Genomic DNA, 21,875 nt, shown 5'->3' with positions numbered 1-21,875 from the left:
ATAATGAAGCATAACAACAATTTCTTCTAAATTTTAAACCAATGCCTTCCCCTAGCAAGCTGAGACTGATTGCTGCTTGCAGCGATCACTGCCTATACTCTTAGGACCAATGTCTGTGTCGTCACACAAGTTGCCTAACATGGGTATAAATCAAGAACTATGCAAATGCTAACAATCCACATTCCATCAATGAACCATAATTCCAGTTATTCTGACCCAGAAAAACTTCAAATTTAGGGGGTGAGGTATGTGATTTTTTTCATGTGTCAAAATGGTCAAATACTGGAACTGTTATAATGACAATATCAGTGACTGTTCAGAGTGACTAAGTACTGTGCTGATGCTGAAAAACTGAAATAGAGAATTGAGATACTTTTCCAACTTTGTTATTACTAGTCCTATATTGGGTCAAAACAGCCTTACTTTAAGTGAGGAGATGTCAAACTTGCCAACAAATCAGGCAACCATTATAAGTTTCATATCTATGTTTATAAAGTAAGTTTTATTATACTACTTTAAGGTCTAAATTAGGTGTCTCCTAGTAACACAATTGCAGGTAAATTGATAGAGCTGAAAGTTCAGAGTAAATGTATCGTTTTTATGTTATTTTTCTTTATTAATCAATGAATTAATAAATACTTGCTTATTAGTAATTTACTTTGTATTAAGAAGTGTACACACACACACACACACACACACACACACACACACACACACACGAGAATACTATGTCATCAAATGTTTGCCCATTCAGTTAACTTTAGCAGCCAGTATTTGTTCTGAATGTTGTGTTCATCTGTCATTACAAATGCAGTTAACATTGAAGGTCTTGCTCTAGGCCTCAGCATGTGTCTGTACCCACTGCAGCAATGGTCATAATTCTAATGACATAATTGCTTTTAAATTAAACCACACTTCTCTGGATATCATACTGTTGAAAATATTTTGAAGAAACAGAATTTTGATGATTGTATACTGACAGTCTCACATGTAACAGGAAATCTAATTGGTCTTATAATATAAAACCCAGACCCAGATATTGGGGTAAATGCTGAAAGATCAGAGAGACAAAGGAACAAGCCACTACCACTTCTTACCTCTAAGACTCCTCAGCCTGAAAAGCCTCTAGCCGAAAAACTTTAGTTCCTGTCTCCTCACTCCTTATATACCTTTCTCTGCCCACCATATCACTTCCTTCTTAGTGCTGGGTTAAAGGTGTATGTGGTTCCCAAGCAAAGGCATAAAATCTCAAGTGCTGGGATTAAAGATGTGTGACTCCCAAGTGTTGGGATTAAAGGTGTGTGCCACCACTGCCTGGCTCTGTTTCTCTCCTAGACTGAGTCAATCTCATGTAGTCCAGAGTGGCTTTGAACTCACAGAGATCCAGATGGATCTCTGCCTCCTGAGTGCTAGGATTAAAGGTATGTGCCACTACTGCCTGACATCTATGTTTAATCTAGTGGCTTGTTCTGTTCTCTGATCTTCAGGCAAATTTTATTAGGGTACACAATATATCACCACACTCACACACCTCTTTCTGCACAAAATAACAGAATAGACACAACACTGATACACAAGATCTAGGTAGAGCCTCTGAAGATCTGCCCTATTTCAGAATGTTAAGAAGACTTTCTGGTGCTGCTGACTCATATTTACAGATTTAGCATTAAAGCAAAGAAATGTTTGTTCAGACTAGATTATCACTTTGCTAAATCAAGAGAGGTTTATAAACTTTGGATTGCTTTACAAGTGGACATGATTGTTTATTATTAAATCTAAAGGACTGTGCCAAATTCTGCATTGTTTATAATCTTTTGAGAACCCCACTGTTTGGCTTTGTCACTCATTGCCTTTCATGAGGACAAATATGTGCTCAGCACTGTTTGGAACCATTTATATATGTTGCATTCTATTATTTCCTTAAGTCCTCACAGTCTTGCAAAGAATGGGGGTTGTGATTTCTGTTTATTACTGAAATTCTAGATTAGGTAACTGTTCTGAGGTCACAGAGTAGGAAGCCATCACTGTTTACTGTTGTGTTTTTTATGTTCATTGGCTTCTTTTCCTCCAGTGCTGCCCCTTCCTTGACTGTGGCTTTATATGGGATCACTGTCCAAACATTAGGAATTGCAGGGTAATTTTAAAAAGAAAGAACATTTGAATAATACTTTGTGTTCACAGTAAATTAAAAAAAAAAAAAAAAAAAAAAAAAAAACATAGTTAAGTCTGCGGAGATAGTGCAGTGGTAGAGACCCTGCCTGCCATCCACCAGTACTGGGTGAGACTTTTAGCACCTCCTCCCAAACCTAGCTACTCAATAACTGTGTCTGTCTTTCATATTTTATGTAGCATCTAATACATCGCCATGCTCATGACCCTTGTTAATTGAGAACTCTGTAAACCTTCATGAAATCCTTTTTTCTTTTTTTTTTTTTTTTTTTATTTTTCGAGACAGGGTTTCTCTGTGTAGCTTTGCGCCTTTCCTGGAACTCACTTGGTAGCCCAGGCTGGCCTCGAACTCACAGAGATCCGCCTGGCTCTGCCTCCCGAGTGCTGGGATTAAAGGCGTGCGCCACCACCGCCCGGCCCTTTTTTCTTTTTTTAAATTTCCTTTTTAAATTTATTTTGGTTTTTCAAGGCAGGCTTTCTCAGTGTAGCCCTGGCAATGCTGGAACCTGCTCTGTAGAGCAGGCTGGCTTTGAACTCAGAGATCTGCCTGACTGCTCCTGAGTGCTAGAATAAAAGACAGGAGCCATCAATGCCAGGAGCCTTTAAATTTTTTTTCTTCTAGTAATCTCAGAATTGAATTTAGTCTTCATTGGTAAAAATAAACTCCTAAGAAGCTGGGCCTACAGGCTTGGTGAGATGGCTCAGCAGTAGGAGCACTTGCTGCTCTTCCAGAGGACATTTGCTAGATTCCTAATATCCACGGGACAGCTCACAGCCATCTCTAACTCCAGTCCCAGGGGATCTGAAGCCCTCTTCTAACCTCCATAGCACCAAACATGTACATGGTACATGGTGCACAGACATACATGTAGGCAAACACTCATACACATTCAAAATAAATCTTTAAAAAACTGCACATGATAGCATACTACCGTAATCCCAACACTTGGGTGATAAGGGCAGGAGGATACTGAGATCAAGGTCAACCTTGACTATGTAGTGAGAGTTCAAGGCCAGCCTAGTCTACATTGAAACCCTATCTCAAGTACATTTAAAAGAAGTAAAAGAAACTCTTACGTGAATGATGGTACACCTCCCTTGACCTTTTCCTCGATCCTAAGTAATATCAACCTCTCTGCTGCCTCACCATGCCTCTTTTCACTGTCCCTTCTAATGTTCCATGAAGCATACTACAACAGGTACTTTTTGGGAAAAGGAAAGATATAAACTATAAATTAACATTTAATTAACTTTAGAGACTGTTTGGTTTTAATGAAATTAGCGACCTTGGCTTTTGCCTATTAGAGGATACCAAAGCAAGTTAAGTTTATATCTTAGGGAAGACAGCCTGCTATATCAGGGAAGTGGCAAACCAACCAGCCAGAAGTCTTCTGAAATGCTTGTCAAATACTGTTAGTAATTCTACCTGGGCAAAGTCAAACTGGAAAAGAAATTTAAAATATCCCATATCCCAAATACATTTCAATATGTATATTTTCTTTTCAAAGAAAGAGTCTCTTGAAGCCCAGGCTAGCCTCTATAGCAGAAGATGGCCTTTAGCTGCTGATCCTGCTACTTCTAAGTGCTGGAATGACAAGCTTGTACCACCACACCTAGTTTTCTTCAGTACTGGGTCTTGAACCCAGTGCCTCGTGCATGGTAGATAGTCAAGAACTCTTCCCACTGGGCTACATCCCTATCCCTAATTGTATACATTTTGGAAGGCAGCCGTGGTCACCACTGTACCACCAATGCAGACATTAGATATATATTTTTAAAGAAATTATCATTTCTTCCGTTTGGAGGAGGGGTAGAAATTCACACAAAGACCAAGGACAGTTTTCAAAAAAGAACCTAACTCGTAAAGTTCCAACAGACTGCCGGGCGGTGGTGGCGCACGCCTTTAATCCAGCACTCGGGAGGCAGAGCCAGGCGGATCTCTGTGAGTTCGAGGCCAGCCTGGTCTACCAAGTGAGTTCCAGGAAAGGCGCAAAGCTACGCAGAGAAACCCTGTCTCGAAAACAAAAAAAAAAAAAAAAAAAAAGTTCAACAGACTAAGAATATACCTTAACCCCCGTTGGCTGTTCCAAAAAGCCATCTGTACATTGTTCCTGGGTCTGCTCCGTGCTCACTGCAGCCATCTTCTCTGCCTGCCAGACTCAGCTGGCCACTGCCACAGCTTTCTTGCCAGAGCCTCACCTGCTACATCGGATCACCAATGTGTCCCACTGTGTTAGATGTGGGTGTGGACACCAGCTGAGTCCACAACCACAGACTTGAAGGAGATGAGGGAAGTTGTGGAGGAAGCAGAGAATGGAAGAGATGCACCTGCCAATGGGAATGCTAGTGAGGAAAATGGGGAGCTGGAGGCTGACAAGGTAGATAAAGAAGAGGAAGAAGGTGGGTAGGAGGAAAAGGAAGAAGGTGATGGCGAGACAGAGGATGGAGATGAGGACGGCAAAAAGGAAAAGCTAAACTTAAGGCTACCTATCAGAATCTAAATGTGGCCTTCTTCTAGTAGAGGAGCGGGCTTTCCTGCCTGTTGGGCAATGTCACTCACAGATGACAGGCTTTTTTTTTTTTTTCTTAAAAATACTTCAAAAGGAAAATTTTGTATTTTTTTATTTATGCTCTATATTTTTGTATATACTGTTAGGGGTCAGCCATTTTTAATGATGATAGGTGACCAAACCAGCCTTCAGGGTGGTCTCTGTCCTAATTCTGACTTTATTTGTGCTGTGACCATATTCATTATACTCTCACAGGAGGAAAAAACAAAACTTGTAGCTGGAGTTGGGGGTGGTTGACAGGGGTGGCACACACCTTTGATCCCAGTCCTTGGGAGGCAGAGGCAGGGAGATCTCTGAGTTCTAGGCCAGCCTGGTCTACAGAGTGAGTTCCAGGACAGCCAAGGTGATACAGTGAAACCCTATCTCAAAAAAAAAAAAAAAAAAAAAAAAAAAAAAAAAAAAAAAAAAACAACAAAAAGTCTTATTCTAAGCATTCCAGTAACTTTTTGTGTGTTTGTACCTAGTTGTACTATAAGTAGTTGGTTTGTATGAAATGGTTTTAAAATGCCAAAGATAAAAAAGTTTTTTTTTTCTTTTCTTTTTTTATGAAGTTACTGTTGGCCTGTTTGATATATGTGTGAAACATCTTCAACAATAAATCGGATTTTATTTTATTAGTTCTAGCAACAACAAAAACAATACACTTTAAGATCTTGATCATCTGATATTGTTCTAGCTGATATTGCTCTTTGATTATCTTGAAATACTTGCTGACTGATAGATGAAAAAATTTAGTGTGGGATTTTTAAACCATAAATCTATGGGAACAAGTATTGGCAAACAATATGTTAATTTTTAATATGGAAAACATCCCCTAGAAACATACTTATTGCCCTCTAGAATACTCTAAAGTGAGCTCTTGATCTCTACTGTCTCTATTTGCACATTCTTGTATTTATACACAATTTCTTATTGCTGATGAGGACTCTTGAAAAATATATACTGTTTAGAATTTTTGTATCTTATAATCACATTTTTCTTCCAGATTCAAAATAAACCAGAAAAGAAACCTGCAAAACCACTTCCATCTGCAGCTGGCCTTCCAAGTAGTCCCCAATCTGTCTCCCCTACTCCTCATGTGAATGATGTTGTAACTACACCGTTGTCCATAAACATTCCACAGTTCTACTTCCCTGAAGGACTCCCAGACACCTGCAGTAACCACGAACAGATCCTCAGCAGAGTTGAAAGTGCTTTCATGGATATTGAAGATCAGAAAGCAGATATTTATGAAATGGGAAAAATTGCAAAGGTAAGATAACTACTGAATTAATACTCTCCTTTCGCCAGCCGTGACAGCATTGTCCCTCTTCACTGCCTCTGTGCTCTGACTTTAAGCATAGGTTTGGGTTTTGGTTTTCTTACGATGAAAAGTTATTTGATCCTAATACATCCAACAGTAGTCCTACTTCATAGAACTCGTTTTTGTTTTTGTTTTTTAAACCCTGGCTGACCTTGAACTCATTTTGTAGACTAGACTGGCCTTAGAATTTAGCACTTTTCCCAGGCTGTACTTTAAGAGGCTCAAGGTTAGAGTAGCCTGAGAGACACACAGAAGCAGGTAGGATGTCAAGGAATGCCTGAGACCCCCCCATTTATACTTCCATGTGGAAGGAATAATCTTAAAATTTGAAAACTAGTATTCTTTGAGATAAAGCCCTAACTTGTCCCCTTTGTATTTCAGTGCCTTCAGAGTCAGGCCCCAGAGACACTTTCTAGACTTTCTAGACTGCCTGATACCTGTTTGCTGCATGAGCCTGGCTCTCTTCCCTGCTCACAAGTGTAGATGTAGTATGCTGTCCTACCTCTCCTCTGTGATGGATTTCCACTCCTACCAGCTTATCCAACATCTCCTTTAAAGACCTCCCTCTCTTCCTATTTGCAGAAGTGTACTTTCTAATCATGTCCTGCCCTCTTCGTAACTGATCCTGCTGAGCACTTGTGTTGCTGTTAAATGGATCCATAAGCAGGGAGATTTAAAAAAACTGAAAAGTAATTTTTCTTCTTCTTTCTTCACCCTCTCCCCATGTCAGAACTTACTTAATAAGGTGTTTCTAACACAAATCTCTATTCCAGAAGTAAGAGCTTCCTTTCTGCACTGTTTTACCTATGAGGAAAGCAGTCCCACAAGAACTTAATAGAAGTCCTAGAATGAGTTCACGTGAGGAAACAATTCCTCTAACTTCTAGCATGGTGCTGTTTCTATTTACATTATCTCGATGAACATACACCACCAGATAAGCCAACTGGAAAAATAGCCATCTAAATTAGAAGTTCTCTTTCTAGGGGATTGGGTTTCCTTACCCAATTCTCTGAGAGATAGCTATTGTGTTAGATGATAGACTGAAGATGGTAAATTCCCTGAATAGGCTAAAGCTACAGATCTACATATAAAATATAAAATTTAGTAAGAATGAGTGAAATCTGCATTTGGAAGTAATTTGTTAAACAAAAACTAGAGACCAGGGCAAGTATCTATAGAGAAAGGGTTTTGAAGCATTAAAGATGCTAACCAGAAAAATACAAAAAGATAACCAGGGCCTGAGACAGGTTTCAGCAGCTACCACTAGACAGGTTATAAGCAGTTAGAAAATGTCTACGCAATTAAAGCTAAGAGCATTTTTTTATGGTCATTCCAGGAAAGCACCGTGATCTACACTGGCTATAGATTAGAAAGTCAAAGTGCAAAGCAGGCCTAGGTTTGGGCTAGGAGGGTTATCTCGATTAGCTCAGTTAACAGTCAAAGAAGTGTTTAAACAGGGCTGATTTGTAACACACACACACACACACACACACACACATCTTCATAATTAAATTTATTAGAACCGCTCAGTTTTTTTTTTATCAGCCATTCATTGCATAAGTGCCAAATGGTTATTTCTTAAGTAGGAACAATTTATAAAAGAGTTAGTTTTTAGAGCACGAGAGATGGCTCAGAGGTTAAGAGCACTGGCTGCTCTTCCAGAGGTCCTGAGTTCAATTCCCAGCAACCACATGGTGGCTCACAGCCATCTATAAAAAGATCTGGTGCCATCTTCTGACCTGCAGGCAGAACACTGTATACATACTAAATAAATCTTTAAAAAATAAAAAAAAAAAGAGTTAGTTTTCTTGGAATGCTTCAAATGGGCAGATAAGGAGAAATTGTCTCTGTTATAGGGCTGGGTTATATCTTTGTCTAGAGAACTATGGTGGTTTAAATTAGATGTTCCTCATTGTCTTAGTCTCCAATTGATGAAGCTGTTTGGAAGGTTTAGAGGTATGGTCTTGTTGGAGGAAGTATGTCATTGGAGGTGAGCCTCAAGAATATCAACCCTTGCATCATTTCTAGTTTACTTTGCTTCCTGCTTGAGGTTCGAGATATACACTCTCCACTTCCTCCCTTAGCCACCATGCCTCCACTCTACCATCGTGGACTCGTACTCCTCTGGAACCATAAGCCTAAATAAACTTTTCTGTGAGTTGCCCTGGTCATGGTGTTTTATAGCATGGTTCACAGCAATAGAAAAGTAAATAATACAGAAGCCGATCCCAGCGATGAGTACCTCAACCACAGGCCTGCAGCTTATCCTGTCTTGAACAAAGATTCCTGGAATAACCCTGTTCTTTGGAATATTCCCAACCCCTCGACTGAGGAGCCTGCTCACCATATTCCTCACAGCCTACTGATCTGGCCCTTATAACCTTGTACTTTATTTAGTAGCAATGTCCTGCTCCATAGCTAACTGTCCTGCTGGCCCTCCACAGATGCAATGAGAGGAAAGTAGACTGCCTTCTGAGTCCATTTATTCAAAAGACATGTAGACAGAGTGTAGTGAAGGCAAGGAAGGATCCTTTGGTAGTGGGAACCAAAGTGAAGATCAGTCCATATGTGGTATCATGAAAAGTTGCCTGTGTTGAAGCCAACACTGAAGAAGTTTTAAAAACAAGAGTATTTTCTTTTCCTAAGTATCTAGTTAACTATTTACTGTTTAAGCTAATAATCATATGGCACAGTAGCCATTTTACATATATATAACTAGATTAATTTGATGATAGCCCAAAATTCCATTTTTAGAATCCAAATCTTTTTGTTAATTTCTCTTAGACATTAACTGTCAGCTTAGATAGCAAGATATACTGCTCCTTCTGTTAAAGAGTTAAAACTACAGTTGCATATAAAATGAGGGTGTGTATATATTTTTACTTCAAAAATTATTTTGAGTCAGACATGATAGCACATGCCTGTGATCCCATCATTCAGAAAGTTTGAGTGAGACAATCTTGAGTTCAAATCCAATGTAAGCTACAAAGCAAAACCTTGTCTCAAAAATGAAAGTTATGATTATGTTAATTTGTTTTGCTTATATTTTTTCGTTCATTGGGACAGCTATAGGCCAAGCTGGATCGGATTTATCAGCTAATTTTATTAAACTTTGCCTCTTTATTCCTTAATATTTATTTTATTTGTTTGGCGTGTGTGCATGTGTGCGTGCGTGCGTGCGTGCGCGCCCATGTGAATGCCCACAGAGGCCAGAAAAAGAAGGGCATCAGATCCACTAGAGCTGGAGTTACAGGTGGTTGTAAGCCACCAAATGTGGGTGCTGGGAACCAAACAAATCCTCTGAAAGAGCAGTTTGTTCGTTTAGCCACAGAGCCAACTCTCCAGCCCTGCCTCTATATTCTTAAAACCACTTATTTGAAAAATTTGTTTGTATCTTCCAGCTACCTAATTGATGTAACTTAGTTTTTACTTGGCTCCAGTTTCTTAGCACTTAACTAAATATTATCTTTATTTTCAACACTCTTTACTTAGTGTCTTCTTTTGCCATGAGGCAGTCAACTGTGTCTCTAGCACTTCCTGCCCATTGTCCTGCAGCAGGTTAATGTAGGAGAGGGAGAAGAGAGGCTGCCCTTAAGGAACATGGAGGGAGGAGATTGTAGGAGCAGTAAACAAATGTTTATGGATTCCTGCAGTTTATAAAAACGTTTGGAAAACCAGCTTGTATTTGTAACCCACTCTTGGTGGCACTTAAGTGTAGCTATAAAGACAGAAGTCAGTTTTTTAAGTGCATAGAAAACCATGTTTATGAAATCAGCATCTGTTGGTATAGTTTAGCCTGTTCATCCTAGACCCTCACACAGCCACAGAGAACTTAATGTCCACTAATGTCTGATTAAATTTTTAGTGTGTACTTTATGATTTTTTTCACATACCTTCAAGTGATGATGGGGGAAAACTGAATAGAAAATAAACCTAACAGCATAGTATAGACATGGAAACTGAGCAGCAGGAAGAAAAGCATTTGTCAGAGACAGGGCCTCTAGTGTAAAACTGAAGAAAATAAGAAAACTCTCATCTGGATCATGCAAAGCCCTCCAGCTCCTTTCTTGGGGGTGGGGAGCGGTATATCACCATCTGGACTAATTGTGTCTGTGACTTATAAGGAGCACCTCTGTACTTTCATCTCTCTCCTACAAAGTAGGATAAAAATAAAAATACCTGCTCTCTTCTGCATGGCAAATCATGTGAACACCCATTGGAATAATAGCCTTGAAACCACTTTAAAATATTGAAAGAACATGACAGATATTAAATAATCTCCTGTGGGTATCAGAACAACCTTGCTTTAGATTCTTTTTGTTGTTGAACCATTCTTAGATTAAATAATAGGTGTTAGTCAAGTTTTCTTTACTCACATGACTTTAATTACCGTATTATTCTTCTTCTAAAGCTTTTCCTAAATATATTTCCTATATCATTTGTCACTTATTTTCTTCCTTAAACAAAGGAATCTTCACACTGGCTAATTCTCTCCTGTGTTACTCAAAACTCCGGTAGGTGCTCTCATATTTTTGTCACTTTCCAGGTCCTTACTGATCTCTTGGCTCCCTTTACCTTAATTCATTTACTTTCAACAAAAGCAGCCAACCATGTGTTTCTGTAAAATAGTCATAGTATAGATCCACAGCCCTGCCATCAGTACATTTCCCATGTTTTCTCTTTGACAGTTGACTTCTAGGGCCTGATACCCTTATGCCACCTAACACTTGGGTACTCAGGTACTAGGAGAAGAGGATGATGACCTTTTCTAATCTGTTTCAAGGCATTTTTCATTGTTAAATTTATCTTTGGGGTTTTGCCTCTGAATCATAATGCGTCCCTGTATTAATAATGTCTTGGTGACTTATACTATTCCTTGTGAACTGACATACCTGCACTTTAACAGCAGTCATAGGAGAAAAGGTATTTTTTTCTCCCTTCACTTACAGACAGGACTGTTTCGTGTCTTTCTGCCTCATTTTCAGCTAGTAAATTGTTTTTTTCTAGTCTGTGGGGTTTGTTTGTTTGTTTAAAATTCTTTTTCATGCAATATATTTTAATAATGTTTTTCCCTCCTCCAACTCCTCCCAGGTCCCACTCCCAACTTTATGTATGTGCTTGCGCTCTGTCTCTCAAATAAATACCTACACATACACAATGAAAATTAAAACAACCAACTAAAAGACCAATTAAAAAAAAAAAGCTAAAAGGAAACAAAAAGCCCACCACAAAAACAGTGGAGTTCATTTTGGGTATGGAGCTTGCCGTGGAGTGTGGTGGATATACCCAGTGACATAGGAGAGAACTGCTTTTCCCCTTTGCCAGCAGGTATCAATGGCAGATAGTTTCTCAGTTAGGGGTGGGACCCTCCCTGTGTCTACTTCCCCCTCTCAGTGCTGGGACCACATCTGACTTGAACATGTGCAGGTCTTGTGTATGCTGCCACAGTCTCTGTGAGTTCATATGTGCATCCTGTTGTGTCTAAAGACCCTATTCCCTCAAAGTCATCCATTACCTCTAGCTCTTAAAATCTTTCTGCTCCCTCATCTGTGTAGATCCCTGAGCCTTGAAAGGAGGACTTTGATGAAGATATCCCATTTAGAACTGAGTGCTCCAAAGTCTCTCACTCTGCACATTGTCCACTAGTATTAATTCTCATCTACTGCAAGAAGCTTCTCTGATGAGGGTTGAGTGATTCACTGATCTATGGGTATAGCATTATGTCATTAGGAATCATTTTATTGGTATGTTCCTTTAGCAGAATAATAGTAGTAGGTTTGAAAGAAAAGATCTTAACCCAAAGAGACAAAAGTTGTTTAGTAATAGAAGTTGCCCTATAAAAGGTGATAAGCATGCATCTCCTGAAGTTGGTGACTCTCCTGATTCTTGACCTCTTCTAATATTGAAAAATTCATGATCTACTCAAATGGCTAGAGTTCCAAACTCTTTCAAGCCACTTCTGTTTTGGCTTCTTTTTTATACTTTTGCTGTAATAAAGTGCTCTGACCAAAAACAACTTGGGGAAGAAAGGATTTATTTGGCTTAAACTTCCAAGTCATAATTAATTCATCATTGAGACTATTCAGGGCAGGAATTCAAAGCAAGCAACTAGAGGTAAGAACCATGAAGAATACTACTTGCTGCCTCACTGTCTGGTCAGTTTTCATCTGGCTTTCTTTTTTTTTTTTTTTTTTTTTTTAATTTTTCGAGACAGGGTTTCTCTGTGTAGCTTTGCGCCTTTCCTGGGACTCACTTGGTAGCCCAGGCTGGCCTCAAACTCACAGAGATCCACCTGCCTCTGCCTCCCGAGTGCTGGGATTAAAGGCATGCGCCACCACTGCCCGGCAAAATTTTTTTTTTTTTTAATTTTTCATCTGGCTTTCTTATACAATCCAAGATCACTTGTCTAAAGATAGTGCCACCCTTAGTAGTCTGGGCCCTCCTTTATCAATTAATAATCAAGATAATCCCCCACAGACATGCCCACTAGCCAATATGATTTAAGCAATTCTTTTGTTTGTTTTTGTTTTTCGAGACAGGTTTCTCTGTAGTTTTGGTGCTTATCCTGGATCTCACTCTGTAGACCAGGCTGTCCTCGAACTCACAGAGATCCATCTGGCTCTGCCTCCTGAGTGCTGGAATTAAGCAATTCTTTAATCAAGGCTTTCTTCTCACATGACTTCAGGCTGTGTCAAGTTAACAATTAAACCTAACTAGGAAAACTTACAGTTCTCTCTGTGCTTTGTATCTGTGGCTCTCCCACAGCCAAAATAAAGATGACTCATTTCTCTTTCCCAGCCAATAGCTTGTCACTAAGGCTACCTAGGAGCATTTCCTTAGAATCCATTGTGCGTAAAAGAGGGACTGGAGTTAGGGAGGGTTGATTTGACAGTTTACCTACCCAAAGTATCTTAATTGTGAGCTTTGTACCATAGCAATCATAATTTCTGTAATAGACAAAAATCTCATGGCTGCTAAGCAGTACTATTTCTCATTCTTGACTTCAGTAGAAGCTTTCAGCCTCTGGACTTAAGCAGTCTCAAATTCTGGTTATAAGAAACTCTAGTCTACAACATGTCACTGAATTTATTGGCAGGATTAAGTCTGCTGATCAGGCTGGCCAGTTATGTGTCACTGTCCTTACTCACTGTTCAATGTGGTCTCTCCTGAAGTTTCATTCTCAGTCAATTCCCAATTAGAAGACTATTCAAGTAGCCGTTGCTTTACTAGAACCACCACACTAGTTCTCAAGAAACCCTAAATTCTATTCTGTTTGTGGAATAACTTCATTGTTCCTGGGGGCAGCACTTTCTTGTTTCTGCTGTTCTGTTTTTACCTCCCCTGGCATGAACCCTGCTTTTTACATCCTCATCTCTAGCATGAACTAGCATCAATCTTGGAATCTCCCAGGATAGACAGTGTCCAACTAGGTATTCTTCAGGCTCCTATGAGAATCTCCTGTGCAGAGTTTCATACCAGGAGGAACTTCCCCTAAACCCAAGGTAGATAGATGTGTAGTCTACCTCCAAAGGAAATTCTTCCCTTTACAGAACAATGATGTACAATGAAAGTATCTTTATCTTTTAACAAGATGTGACACCTCCTTCACAGAATTCTAGACTGGAAACATGCTTTTCATGTGTGTACAAAAATAGGAAGATTTGGACTCTTTCTCTATTAATATTTATGTGTTATTGGAAATACATTTCCCTCTAAGGAAAAATTGCTAATTTAGTAAGAACTCTTTCTTACAAAAGTAAATGGATACTATTTAATGATATTTTTAAATAAAAAAGCAGAACATTTTATTAGGAGAAGAAAGGTAGTACTTTTTAGGGTTTTGAAGTTTTATTCTAAGTACTTACTAAGATTTTTATAATGCATAGTTATTTGTGATAACCTAACATAGAAGTAAATAGTAGCATTTTGTTTCTTACCTTTCATCTTTTACTTGAATTATAATCACTTTAGTAGATTTGATAACTTTTCCTGCACAGCCTAGAATTTTCAGGAGAGGGGACTATCAAATCGTGTGTGTGTGTGTGTGTGTGTGTGTGTGTGTGTGTGTGTGTGTGTGTGTAGCATGCATTTAGGTGCAGGTGCCCTCTGAAGTCAGAGGTGTCAGATAACCTTGGAGCTGGAGTTGTAAACAGTTGTGAGCCATTTTTATGGGTGCTGGGAGTCAATATCTGACCCTCTGCTAGAACATTATGTTTCTTAGCCACTGTGCCATCTCTGCAGTCCCTTTTCTAGTTTAGTTTTTTGTTTGTTTGCTTGTTTTTGTTTTGTAAACCTGTAGTTTCATAACAACATGCAGGGAGAAATGAGGAAGTTAATAGTAAAGTGTTTTAACAGCTAGTGACCTGGTAATAAAAGTGACTCCATTTTCTGTTCAAGAAATGAAGGACATGGGGGGCAGCACACCTTTAATCCCAGCACTCAGGAGGCAGAGGCAGGCGCATCTCTGAGTTCGAAGCCAGCCTGGTCTGCAGAGTGAGTTCCAGAATAGGCACCAAAAACTACACAGAGAACCCTGTCTCTCTCTCTCTCTGTCTCTCTGTCTCTCTCTCTCTCTCTCTCTCTCTCTCTGTCTCTCTCTCTATATATATATATATATGTGTGTGTGTGTGTGTGTGTGTGTGTGTATACAACCAGAAGTTTAATCATTTCTTTCTAGAAGGTAGAGAAATATATTATGTAAGAGTGGCAGGGAGAGATGCTGGTTTTCTTCAGCTACTATTGGGAGGGATAATTAAATTGGAAAAAAGATAAATGGCTTTCCACTTTCTTCACTAAACATGTAGCCCTCTATTTGTTCTCCTGTTCTCCCTCCCCCTCTCTCTCATTGACCTCAGCAGCCCTTTTATTCACTGCGGCATGACAAATAAAAGCCCATGTCTCTTCTTTTGGCATACCATCCCTTCCCTTCTTTTAGTTTACTCTGTATGTTTTTGTTTGCAGCTCTGTGGCTGTCCACTCTATTGGAAAGCCCCCATGTTCAGGGCTGCAGGAGGAGAGAAGACTGGATTTGTGACAGCACAGTCATTCATTACTATGTGGAAAAAGTAAGTATGTGAGCAGTGATTCTGAGACTAGCAAAGAATTGTGTGGTCCTTAGAAATGGCATTTCTCATATTAGTTTATTTTCCTTGTATCTTACAGTTCAATAAGGAAAATTCTATGATTCATTACCATTTATACCCACAAGTTCTTTGCCACAAACCTTAGTCTGTTTTACCTTTAAATAATGCCAGATTAATTCCTTTAATCTCAGCACTGGGCAGGCAGAGGCAAACAGATCTGTGAGTTTGAAGCCAACCTTGTCTACATAGCTAGTTCTAAGCTAGCCAGGGCTACCTAGTAAGATCTATCTCCAAAAAGGTGGAGGGAGAGGGGACTAGAGAGATAGCTCGGCTGTTAAGAGCACTGGCTGCTCCTTTAGATGACCTTGGTTTGATTCCCAGCACCCACATGGTGACTCATAGCAATCTGTATCCCAGTTCCTGGGGATCCAAAGCCCTTTTCTGGCCACCTCAGGCACTAGGCATGCATATGGTACATACAGACAAAAACCCCATACACATCTTTTTTTTTAATTTATAATTTTGCATCTTTAAACAGTAAAGCAGATTTGCAAAAAATATTTTTTAAGTAACCTCTGATTTGATAATTTCTTTCTTGGTTTTAACCTCTAAAACTAGAGACTCGGGATTTGAATCCAATAGTGATGATAAAAGTAACTAAAGATTCTCCTTTAAGGGCAGAACTGTGTGTGTCACAAGAAAAACACATCTGCAGGCTGGAGAGGTGGTTCTGTGGGTAAGAATGTGAATATGAGGACTTGAGTTCAAATCTCAGCACCTACATAAAAAGCCAGGCATGACTGTATGTACCTATAACCCAAACATTGTGGGATACAGGCAGATCCCAAGAGCTCATTGGCTGTTCAGCTTTGCGGAAGCTTAAAGCTTTGGGTTGAGTGACAGACCCTGTTTTAAAGAAATAAAGTGAAGAGGTAAAGACATAGAAAAGTATTGTCCTCTAGCCACCACAGCACACATGCACTTGTACCTGCACATCCTTATGAATGTACAATTCACACACACACACACACACACACACACACACCAAAATAAAATTAGAAAAATATAGTTACAGTCTCAAATAATCCGATGGAAAATTATATCTGGTTGATTTATCAAAATCACTAAGTTCTTACAGATTTTAATCATCACTTTTTTGAGAGCTCTAGTTAAGGAGAAAAAGACTAGATTACTTATGAAATATTCTTGACTTTTAACATTCTGATAAATTATCTCAAATTCAAGCCCAACTTTCCTTTAAATCCCTTCCTTGGATGCTATTAGATATTGTTTTGTTTTATGGCAAGGTATCATGTAGCCCAGGCTGGGCTCACTAGGTAACCAATAATGACTTAGACCTTCTGACTTTGCTGCTTCCATTTCCCAAATTCTGGGATTATGCGGTGCTGGGGACTAAATCCAAGGCTTTGTGCATGCTAGGCAAACACTGTACCAACAGAGCTATGTTCTAGCCCCTAGGTGATATTCCTTAAATCACTAACATTTAGGACAGTGGTTCTCCTAATGCTTCTCCAACCTTCCTGATGCTTTGACCCTTTAATACAGTTCCTCATGTTGTGGTGACCCCCCAACCATGAAGTTATTTCACTGTTACTTCGTAACTGTAATTTTGCTACTGTTAAACTTGGAACTGTTAAATCACAGATTGAAAACTACTGATTTAGAAGATCAGGGCCAGTGTCTTAGGGTTTCTATTGCTGCAATGAAACATCATGACCAAAAAGCAAGTAGGGGAGGAAAGGGTTTATTTGGCTTATACTTCCATATTCCTGTTCATCATTGAAAGAAGTCAGGACATGGATTCAAACAGGGCAGGAACCTGGAGGCAGGAGCTGATGCAGAGACCATGGAGGAGAGCTACTTACTGGTGTGCTTTCCATGACTTGCTCAGCCTGCTTTCTTATAGAACCCAAGACAACCTCTAGGGGAGGCATCTTCTCCATTGAGGTTCCCTCCTTTCAGATGACTCCAGTTTGTGTGTCAAGTTGACATAAGAGTAGCCAGCACAGCCAGTCTTCCCTTTTAACTGATAACCCTTCTTTATATATGTCCTCACCCTTTCTGGCCTAAATACCCTTCCTCCTAGTAAAATGGAAATGCTATCCACTTACTATTTAAAATAGACACATAATATCAGCAGAATTAAACTTAGAGGTTCCTTCTAATCCCTTCATACTACCTATGGTGGTTTGAAAGAAAATGTCCCCCAAAGGGAGTGGCACTATTGAGAGGTGTGGCCTTATTGGAGTAGGTGTGTTCTTGTTGGCAGAAGTATGTCATTGTGGAGGTGGGTTTTGAGGTCTCATATATGCTAAAGCCACTCCCAGCATCTCAGACCACTTCCTTTTGCCTGTGGGATCAAAATGTAGCTCCTTTGCCACCCTCAACTCCTTCTACAGGATGTCTGCCTGCATGCCACCATGATAATAATGGATTAAACCTCTGAAACTGTAAGCCACCCAATAAAATGCTTTCCTTTATAAGAGTTGCCATAGTCTTGGTGTCCCTTCACAACAATAGAACCCTAAGTCACTACCCAAAGGCTCTTAGCTGTGCATTGTTTGAAAACAAAATGAGTGATTAGTAAATGCATTCCTAGTTTTAAAAATCTAACAGTAAGTCACATTCTTTATTCATTATATGAGGACTAAAGTGGTAAGAGTGTGTAAGACACTACCAGTTAGTAAACTTCTTTAAAGAAATACACCCAAGCCAGAGGTTACAGTTTCTTCATGTTGTCCCAGTGGGGTTTAGCCATTGTGTTCCTGGAATGATTGAGTTGTCCAGATACCAAGGAATATAAGAACCCTAGAAGAATCTCCACCATCTGAATGATACTACAAAGTCACTGGCCAACTTCTCCTATAGCAGAAAAAATAGCCTGATAAAATGTAAGGACTAACCTTTTTTAAATGTATATATAAGTAGAGGTAAAAATAAGAGAAGCTAGAAATAGCATACAAAAAGAAAAAAGGGGGGAAGTACTAATGAGCAAGCCTAAACTAATAGAGGAAAAACGCATTTGTCCTTAGGTGGTTTTTTTATTACTATTAAAAAATATTTTGAGAATTTCATACACAAATACTACATTTATATCATTTCTATCCCTCCTCTGTGGGAGACCAGCTCCCACTCCCCCATCCCAAGGTACTCTTGAGGAGAGTGAAATGAGAAATACATAGATAGAAGGATAGAGGGGAGAGAAATAGATAGAAACACAGGATAGCCTTGGGAGGGCCTGCATCCTTATCCACTGGCCCCTTCTGTCTCTTCTAAAGGGCTATTTATAGGAATGCCAAGGGGGGAAGCAAAGACCTTCCCCTAGCTCAGCCAAATGTAGACCCCTTCCAGTCACCTAGTAACCATGTACATGGTCAAGCAGTCCTCTAATGCAGTCCTGCATTAGAGCTCAGATCTTACTAGGAAACCTTTGTAGGCCTCCACATTCCACCTTCTAGATATAATAAAGAGCCCCCCAGGCCACTCAGATAGACTGTGCCTGTCTTAGGTCATTCTTCTTGAATAATCTTCCTTACGCATCATGGAGATATACTTTGCATCAAGCATACTCTCGCTTAGGTTGGAAGCTATTAAGATGAAAGTTGCCCAACTTTGACTACCAGCCTCTGGCAGGAGAGGGTACAGAGCTTAACTCAGCTTTGGCCCAGGTCCCTACTAAGAGTTTGCAAACATCCACAGCAATCTCCATAGCTGCCTCACCTCCCAACATAGGAGTAGAGGATAATAAAGATGGAATATTCTTTTTGGAATGAGTCTAAGGTGATTACAGCAGTCTCAGCTGCACCAAGCCCTTTTCTAAATCAAAACTCTCCCCTAACAAATGTCTAATAAAATTTTAAAGAGACTATTTTGATTTCCATGAGAAAGCAGTCATTTCAAATCACTTCAAAGTATCCACTCAAGTAAACAAAAATTCATGCTAATTATAAAAACACTTTTAGCTATTTAAGAAGTTCATATATACACGTGTTCTTACCACACAAGTAGAATTTCTGTACAAACTAACTCAATTGTAGGATGTCAGGGACAAGGACAGAATCTCTAGTTAGTGGAAAAATACAGACCCCCAATAAGACAGGGAACTAGATCATCTTACAGTCAGGTTGCCTAGCAAGAGGACATTGAGTCAGAGCCCTTGACCCTCTCACCCTGTAAACATCCTATACAAACATCCTGTTAGCTTGCCCCACCTTATGCAGATGACAGCTTCTTGCTCCCCCCACCCTGCGGAACTATATAAACCCTTGTGAAAGGAAATAAAGTGGCACCTTGATCAGAATCTAGACTTGGTGTCTTTTCCTTTGTATCTCCTGTCCCTACATTCCCTCCTTAGGGTGGTTGAGAACCCATTGTAGCCCTGCAGGCGGGGCAGTAGGAGGCCTACTCCCTTCTGAACAGAAACATAAGGAGTGGAAACTACTAGGAAGAAGACAGGAAAGCTCCCCTTCACTTAAGTTTTACAGGAGTCACTGAGATTGTAAAATTATATTTTGGGCTATCATTAAAAAGTGTTCAAATATATCTGAAGATAAAACATATTCCTTTGAAAATTAATTTTACCTAGACATAGATGGAGTAATAAAAACAATTTATACTTACATTCAATATTTACACGTTTTTCAAACTTACATTCAACATTTACACTTTTTACAGACTTATATTCAACATTTACACCTTTTACAAACTTGTATTCAAAACGAAACTCTTTAGAACTATTTTTACAAACTTTAGCACATATCTAGAAGAGATTTCTTAACTGTTTACGAAACTTATATTCAAAAGGAAGCTCTATAGAACTATTATGCAAACATATTTAAAAGGAGACTATTAGCAACCATCTAAAAGAGATTTCTTAACTGAAACACTACATTTTCTTTTAACAAGACAAAGTATGCAGATCATTTTTAAAGTTCGGAGTTTATATCAGCTTTGATATTAATCTGAAAGTTTTCTTGAGAGTTTGAAGTCAGAGCCTAATTTATCAGTGGCTCTAAGCTTGACTAAAGGTAAAATTCCCTCTTCTTAATTTTTTAAAGCTGCTTTTTAAGATTATCATGAGCATTTCAATGATGACAATGTTTCTCTCTTGTTTTCAAGCAAAATTTAAGTTTTTTACTTTTTTTTTTAATTGGTCTGTACATGTTTTCTATACTTAAAGCAATTTCCCAGTGTATGGACTGCTTTCTCTTGTTTTCTTAAGGGTTTCAAAATGACTTGAGAAGCGTCATTAGCATCTTACTTGCCTCCTGACAGGCATCCCCTGTTTCTCATTTTCAGGTGGTAAGGCTAACAAGGCTTGTGGGGAAAGTGGCATTTTTAACTCCTTAAGCTGTTTAAAATGAATTAAAACTTGCATTTGCTCAGTAATTCCCTTGGGTGTTTTGCTACTCTGCTACAACGAACGAAAGAACAAAAGCTTCTGTCTCAGACTGTCTGCGTTTCTTCCTGGCCTGCTTGCCTATGCTGCCTCACTTTTACAAACTACATTTTCCAAGCTGCCTTTCCCTATATCATCACACTGCTGTGAACAAACTACATTTCCCATGCTGCGTTTCTGGGCCCAGGAGAAACCTTCCGTTCACATGGTCTGTATTTGTGCTGAAGCCAAAATCAAGTTTTTGCTTTTTTCACAGGTTTTTGTCTTCCCTAAGCTTGCACCTCTCTAATCAGATTTTTCACCTGACACAGTTCCCAGAGCAGATCACGCATGCACTCAGATAGGTGCTTATTGCCAGAAGCAAAAAACGCTTGGGTGCTTCGCTTCACCGCCTCACTAGGTCAGTGAAAAGGAATGAGAATACTTTTTTAAAAGAACTTTTTTAGAAAGATATTTTCCCCCCAATAGAAAAAAGAAAAGAAAGAACTTTTTTCACAGCCATGGGTGCTGTGTAGCCCCATGGGCCTCACATTCAAGTGGGCGACTCTCTCAGTTCCTGCTGGCCTTGTTTATATGGCCAAATTTTGTCTCAGCTTCTCTCATGCTGTCATTACTGCTAGAACTTAGACCTTGTCTCCATCAATGCAGGGAGGATTCCAAAGTCTCCACTGCTGCCTTCACACCAGCAGCTTCTCCTCAGCTGCCGTTCCACCCTGGGGGGGGGTTGTCACTCTGCCTGTGCTTTCCCAGGCATCTTCACTACTCTCTAGCCTCGGGGATTCTGGCTAGGGCCTAAAGTATCTGCTGTTTTTCTAATGCGGGCTTGAAGGGGAGATAGGAGTAGCAGAGAGGATTGCCCTGTTCCAAGAGGTTTTTTGTTTTTTCTAGAGCAATTATAGGTGATTTTCCCATACTGATAGATGTTATTTCCAGGTGAGTTAAATTTTTACCCTTACAGAAAGAAATCTGAGCAGGAAAGACCTGAAAAGCTTCCAGGTTTTTTAGAGAGAGATTACTAAGTTTTTCCCAAGACTTCTGTTCCCTAACTTTGGCTTCATGGCCAAGAGAAAGCTAATTCTGATGGTCTGGTGTTTTCATGCATTAACAATATCAGTGGAGTGAAGAGTTTTATTTCACTCACATTTGCCTCAGGGAAAATTCTTTCCTCTCAGAACTCAGATCTAAGCTGTCTACAGGACAAAAGCTTCCACAGGAATCTTTTTCTGCCTGTTTTTCTCATAGTATTTTTTCATGACTGATTTCTCACAGGAGTTTGCCTTCATAGTCCCATAGTTCCTCTGTCTTGTTGCTTATCTAATCCTGTTTTTCTT

The 21,875-nt window shown here is 39.5% G+C and overlaps 1 protein-coding gene across 2 annotated transcripts in view; it reads left to right on the top strand.

Moving 5' to 3' along the window:
* Ppp2r3a (protein phosphatase 2 regulatory subunit B''alpha) overlaps positions 1-21,875 on the top strand; it is a 115,364-nt gene that overhangs the window by 18,227 nt on the left and 75,262 nt on the right. For both annotated transcript variants that reach the window (XM_028869944.2, XM_028869945.2), the window contains exons 2-3: positions 5,725-5,991; positions 15,004-15,107. In XM_028869944.2, coding sequence (XP_028725777.1) covers positions 5,725-5,991; positions 15,004-15,107 — 371 coding nt within the window. The remainder of the gene's footprint in view (positions 1-5,724; positions 5,992-15,003; positions 15,108-21,875) is intronic.

Source organism: Peromyscus leucopus, chromosome 7 (assembly GCF_004664715.2).
Source record: "Peromyscus leucopus breed LL Stock chromosome 7, UCI_PerLeu_2.1, whole genome shotgun sequence".
Taxonomy (NCBI): Eukaryota; Metazoa; Chordata; class Mammalia; order Rodentia; family Cricetidae; genus Peromyscus; species Peromyscus leucopus.
Note: the sequence above shows the minus strand (reverse complement) of the source record. Positions and strands in the feature narration are given on the sequence as shown.